At 49.4% G+C, this 6704-nt stretch overlaps 1 gene segment (V, D, J or C); it reads left to right on the top strand.

Moving 5' to 3' along the window:
• Positions 1–4998: 4998 nt before the first annotated feature.
• On the top strand, positions 4999–5498 carry LOC116628942. The segment is given in 2 exon segments: positions 4999–5033; positions 5135–5498. Coding segments are annotated over 2 exon segments (399 nt in total).
• Positions 5499–6704: the final 1206 nt, after the last annotated feature.

The raw sequence follows: 6704 nt of genomic DNA, 5'->3' as shown, positions 1-6704 counted from the left end.
CAGCACCTGTGTCCCCGCAGCTGCGTGGGGGCTCAGCTCTGACTCCCCCCCCCTTCCTGCTCCATCCGCCACCCCATGGGGGCCTTGCCCAGGCTGGTGTTCAGACAGGGACAGACCCGCCCACACCTGGAGCGGTTCTTATCCTAAAAAATAATCACCTGCCATGCTACCGGGGCCCAGGGCAAGAGACCCCTGGGGAGGGGAGGAGGGGAAAGCCACCAATGTGGCCTCAGCCAGCAGACTCTGGGGCTTCTCTGTCCTGTCCTGATTCCTCTATGGCCTCCTCCCCCACAGACAAGGAGTTGCCTTTAGGGCTGAAGAGAAAAGCTGCTGGGGTGGGGAGGCATTTGCACTGCTTTGTTCCCAAAGAAGCCCCATTCTTTCTGTCACCTTAGAGCCTCCAGCTTTCCTTCCAGGGCCTGTCAGACTGTGGTACTCTGCCGTCCAGGGCATCGGGGTCCTTGTTGGGGAAAAGGAAAAAAATAGTGACATATATTATAAATTATGATAAATATCACATATTATAAAATTGTATATATACTATATAAGCATATGAAATATATTAAATGTGTATAATATATTATATTGAATTATTACATGTATCTTTTTATTATATATAATCTAGTAAATATAGATATTAGGTATGATAAAAATACTATACATTATATATATTGTATCAAATGTTACATGTTGCATATACATATCATATATTATAAGTTATACATTTAAGTACTATAAGTTATATATAGAGGTGATGAGGGAACGGAAGGCAAGCTGAGGACAAAGCAGAAGCTGACACCCCAAGCCCCCCCCATGGGATCTGTGTGACATTCCTCAGGCACTCCTGGCTGCCCTAAAGGGAAAACAAATAGTTAACTTGTAGAGATCACAATCCTGCAAGACCTGAGTCTCCCTCAGTTTACAAATGTCCTAGTGATTTACAAGGAAGAAGCTTTCTTATCAATAGGCTAACTCCCAGAGACCCATAACTCAGTTTCCTGAAGCCCTAACATCACCTTCCCTTCCATAAAATTGAGGGAGGCTGAGGCAGAAGGAAATGTCCATAAAACTGAATTTCTTTTAAACCTACAGCCCATTGATAAGGAAGTATGATAGGAGGAATGTAACATTCCTCCAGGAAGCTCCCAACTATCTTACCATTAATGCTTTCCTGAAGGAAAAACAACCTTAACTTGACAAATTGGAAAGCCTCCAGTATCTTGTGTGTCATCTTTAATACAGGAAAGTTCTTTCAAAACCTCCCTTTGTCCTTACCTCCGCCAACCCCATAGTATAGAATCAGCGGCCCCTCACAACCCGGGGACAGCAGCTCTTTCTGCCCACTGGGCCTGTCCCCGTGCTTTAAGAAACCACCATTTTGCACCAAAGACATCTCAAGAACTCTTTCTTAGTCCTGGGCTCTGGACTCCACCCCACTGCACCTCACCTATATTCCAAAACCACAGCAGAGGGAGGGAGAGGAAAATGAAGTAATAAGGAGATCACAGGGAATAACTTGCAAAGCTTTGACTCCCAGAGCAGGAGTGAGTGGGTTCTTTTTATTTCGCATTTGGGATGAATATTCAGAGGGGAGCTTTGTCATCCCTTGTCACGGTGGGGGTAAGGTCGGTCAGGAGTCCTGAGAGCACAGGCCTATAGGGGCATCCTCTGCTCTGTTAATGCGGCCAGTGCGCCTCCTAGTGCAGAGACTTGAACAGTATAGTGAAGCCGAGGTGGCTGCCCCACAAGTGGATGGGGCTGGGGACCTGCTCCCAGAGCCAGGATAAACTGGAAAGGGTTTGAGGTCCTTATCTGGGGCAAGGAATGCAGGGCCTGGTTTCCTTGAAAACAGCACTGGGGGGTTCACCACTGATTGATTCATTGTCTCTGATGTGGTTAGACAGACTGTTTCCTGGCCTGGTAGAGCCTGTCCATTTCTGCATTCCCTTTGTTCCCTTAAATCTTTAACTACTGGAGTTTTTTTGGTTCTGTTTTGTTTGTTAGTTTTCATTTCTTCTTAATTCTGACATCTCTTAGGAAGATCTGCAAGATGTGTGCTGGGAAAGTAGAGACACAAGGGCAGAGATCACAGGAAATAGCTGGGGGCCTAAAATGACTTCTCTTGTGTCAGGAAAGCTATAGCCCATCTGCTTGTTTGTTTGTTTGTTTTTCTCCTGGGAACCCCTAGCTTTTTCTGCTCACACGTGGACCCATTAATGGGACTCCTTGGTATTGTAACCCCTGGTGGACAGTGTGCATCAGCAGGGTCCTTCAGAGATGAAAAGCACACCCCAAAGACACCTCTCGTCTAAGACATCGAGCATCACCCTAGAGTCATCAAGGGTTGGGGGGGTCTGTCTGCTCTTTCCAACTCTGTGAGGGGCTCCTGGGCTCAAGGTTCTTCTCCAACACCCAGTTTTCCAATCCTTGTGTTCACCACTGTCTCCAGACCTTCCCAGTGAGAAAGGATTCTTCTGACCCATGATGCCTTGAGAATGTCTGTGACAGTTTCTCAGGGCTCCCTTCAAGGTCAGGGAGCCTGGCTGATTACTGTGACTCCCCGATTTATTCAGGATGAAATAGATTTCATTAGTTCTCAAACTCATGATTTTAGTTGCTATTTCTAAGAAATCTGATATTGGTCGTTTATTTCTATATTTTATGGTGACTTACAGAAGCTGACACTGTGTTTTTCAGATATGTCAATAATTCTTTCTAATTCTGCCTTTTTCTCTTAAGTTTGGGTCCTCCTGAAGAGGAAAAGTACGCAGAGCAGGCCCAGGCCAGGAGGCCCCAGAAGATGGAAAGTTACTAACAATAAGCTAGAAATAACCAGAAGCCCTCCTGGGAGCAAGAGATAAGCAGCCATTTCTGCTTCTGTAAACAGGCTTCCCGCCACAAGCTCCCCGCACTATTGTCCCCGCCTAAAGCAGCCCCCGCTCCCCCAGTTTAAACCCACCTACCAGCACTCAGCACAACCCTTGGAACCTGACTGCCTGCATCCCCTACAAAAGCCCTATAACCCCATTGCCCGGGGCCCAGAACTTGGAGCATGAGCTCATCTGGGTCCGCTGGCGTAAAATAAATCCGAGTTCTCCTACTTCTCCGAGGGTCACTTGGTCTCTCTCCGGTCTGATTTTTATTTTTCCGCAACACTTCTTATCTTCAAATTTGGTGCACATAAAATCACATACTTTTCTCCAGTGTATGAAAGGATCCTTTGATAAATAGACACAAAGTGATTGAGTAGGAACCGTTGTGTGATATAAGTTGGGCTCGCAAACACAAACACTGAGGAAGGCAAACAGCAACCATCACATTGTATGAAACAGACAATGTACTAGTAATTCTGAAATGAATATAAAATCATATTTTATTCATCATGATGAACACTGATCTGACACTTAAATGTGTGTTTAAAGAATGTAGGGGAGGTGGGCCTGGGTGGGTCAGTCAGAGAAGCATCTGCCTTAGGCTCAGATCATGACCTCAGGGTCCTGGGATCAAGCCCTGGGTCTGGCTCAGAGGGGAGTCTGCTTCTCCCTCTCCTTCTGTGCCCCCCCACCTCAGCTTATAAGTGCATTCTCTCTAATAAATAAATAAAATCTTTAAAAAAATAAAAAATGTAGGGGAGAATGAATGAATGAATGAATGCTGCAGACTAAAGCCTGCTTCCTTCCCATGGGGGAGGGAAGGAGTCTCTCAACCCTGCTCATCCGTGTGTCCACACCTCTCCACAGGTCACACCATGGTTGCCATGTGACACAGGGACAACAGATCCATCTGCAGCCTCCCACGTGTTCTCCCACCGGACCTCACCTGTCTGAGTCTGGGCATCCCCATCTCTGCGGGCATCGCCCTCCATCCACCTGACACTCTGGACCATCCCTTCCTCTCCCACACCCAGGGTCCACTCAGTCACCTTTCTGAGTCCCACCTGGGACCATGAGACATTTCTCCCTTCCCTGTTTCCTCTGCTCTCCTCTTCCTCCAGCCACACCCCCTTGTATCCCCTTCCAGGTCTCCCTGTTCCAAGTTCTGTCCTAGGACTTCCCACAAAGCTAAATCCTTAATGAGCAGCACTGATCAGAAGCGCAGCCTGGATTAAAAATCTCAGAGAAAATGGAGGGGAGGTCACAGGATGGCCCCTCTGTTGTTCCTGCTGGATACCCAGGCCCTGCTCTGTCCCCACAGCCGCTGGGGGTCCTGTCAGCCCTGCTCAGGAAGGGCCGGGCGTTCTCACACTCGGTGTCCTTCTCTGTGAAGATGTGTGTCTACACTGCAAGTTCCTGTTCACACTCAGCACCCAGAGCCAGCCTGCCTCCTCTGAGCACCCCCCACCCCGTGGGGACAGATTCCCTCTGCTCTCTGCTCCCCGTGTCTTGTCCTCAGCTGCACAGAGGTTCACAGGCTCCCCTGGGTCAGGACTGCACAGGTACCTCCTGCCAGACCCCACTGCACGGGGGAAGCCTAATCAGGGACAGCACGCCAGGACCTCTGTCCTTCCCTGCAGGGTCACTCTCCCATGATGGGAGCACAGGCATTAGGGAAGCAAGTGGAGAGGCTTGCCAGTAGTGGGAAAGAAGGAGAGATTCTTCCAGAGACCAAGAGAGGGCGCTGTGGGACCATGTCTGGGAGTTTCTCAGGCTAGGGTCTCCCAGCAGGACCGTCCTCCACTGACAGGAGGCCCCAAGGCCGGGTCCCTAACTTTCAGTGGGGATACGGCAGGTGTATCCTCTCTGGGCCTGGATAAGTCCCTGGACCTGGGCCTGTGTGTGGTCCCAGCAGCTGCTTCCTCCAGGCCCACCAGGGAGAAACTAGAGCATCAGGAATTCTGAGTCCAAGGGCCACAGACCCGGGAGTGCACAGCAGGGAGAAGCAGGAGTGGGTCACATTTGCATGAGCAGCCCCTCCTCTGTGAGGCTCTTGGACAGGGGATAAGACAGGCCCAGGGCAGCCCAGCCCCAGCTCTGTGGCCTAAGAAGGGGCTGTGTCACCATGGCCTGGGGCCCTGACCTCCTTGCGATCCTCACTGCACAGGTGGGGACAGGCCCCAGTGTCCGAGGGCGGCCCCCCAGCCTGAGTCAGATCCCCTGGCTCAGCTCCTCAACCACATGCACCCAATCCCTTCTCTTCATTCTGATGGTTCCCTGTCCCAGCCCGTGCTGACCCAGCAGCTATCCCTCTCTGCATCTCTGGGAACGACAGACAGACTCACCTGCACCCTGAGCAGGGACATCAGTGTTGGCGGCTCGAACATCTACTGGATCCAGCAGCAGCCAGGGAGCCCTCCCCGGGGTCTGCTGTACTACTCCTCAGACTCCGATAAGCACCAGGGCTCCGGGGTCCCCGGCCGCTTCTCGGGCTCCAAAGACGCCTCGGCCAATGCAGGGCTTCTGCGCATCTCGGGGCTGCAGGCTGAGGCCGAGGCGGACTATCACTGGGCTGCAGCTCACGGCGGTGGGAGCAGCTACCACTCCTCACAGCGTCTCAGATAGGAGGGAGTGAGACAAAAAGCCCTGGGTCCCAGGACCTCGTGTGTGAGCTTATTTCATTGAGAAACTTACCAGGGGACACCTGCAGGGAGGACTCTTCTGCAGGACAATCTCTCCTTGAACAGGAGAAAAACACACACACACACATTATGCCTGTGAATTGAGCCAGCCTAGGGCATCTGAGGGAGACACGGACAGATGAGATATCCGAGCCCAACCGCACATCCCCACTCAATCTGGAGAAGATGGACAGGAATGAATTCTGTGTCTACAGCTGAACATACTGCCCACGAACATTCCTCCACAATCCGTTCTATCATCTTTTTTTTGTGTGTGTAGTTTTTAATTTTATTATATTATGTTAGTCACCATACAATACATCGTTAGTTTTTGATGTAGTGATCCACGATCCATTATTTTCGTATAACACCCAGTGCTCCATGCAGTATGTGCCCTCCTTAATACCCATCACTGGGCTAACCAATCCCCCCTCCCCCTCCCCTCTAGAATCCTGTTTGTTTCTCAGGTCCATAGTCTCTCATGGTTCATCTCTCCCTCCAATTACCCCCCTCTTTTTTCCCTTCCTTCTCCAATGTCCTCCATGTTAGTCCTTATGTTCCACAAATAAGTGAAACCATATGATAATTGACTTTCTCTGCTTGACTTATTTCACTTAGCATAATCTCCTCCAGTCCCATCCATGTTGATGTAAAAGTTGGGTATTCATCTTTTCTGATGGCTGAGTAATATTCCATTGTATATATGGACCACATCTTCTTTATCCATTCATCTGTTGAAGGGCATCTCGGCTCTTTCCACAGTTTGGCTATTGTGGACATTGCTGCTATGAACATTGGGGTGCATATGGCCCTTCTTTTCACTACATCTGTGTCTTTGGGGTAAATACCCAGTAGTGCAATTGCTGGGTCATAGGGTAGCTCTATTTTTAAATTTTTGAGGAACCTGCACACTGTTTTCCAAAGTGGCTGTACCAACTTGCATTCCCACCAACAGTGTAAGAGGGTTCCCCTTTCTCCACAACCTCTCCAACATTTGTTGTTTCTTTCCCTGTCCATTTTGGCCATTCTAACTGGTGTAAGGTGGTATCTCAGTGTGGTTTTGATTTGGATTTCCCTGATGGCTAATGATGATGAACATTTTTTCATGTGTCTTAGCCATTTGTATGTCTTCTTCAGAGAAGTGTCTTTT

The sequence above is a fragment of the Phoca vitulina genome, unplaced genomic scaffold, assembly GCF_004348235.1.
Source record: "Phoca vitulina isolate PV1807 unplaced genomic scaffold, GSC_HSeal_1.0 scaffold146, whole genome shotgun sequence".
NCBI lineage: Eukaryota > Metazoa > Chordata > Mammalia > Carnivora > Phocidae > Phoca > Phoca vitulina.
Note: the sequence above shows the minus strand (reverse complement) of the source record. Positions and strands in the feature narration are given on the sequence as shown.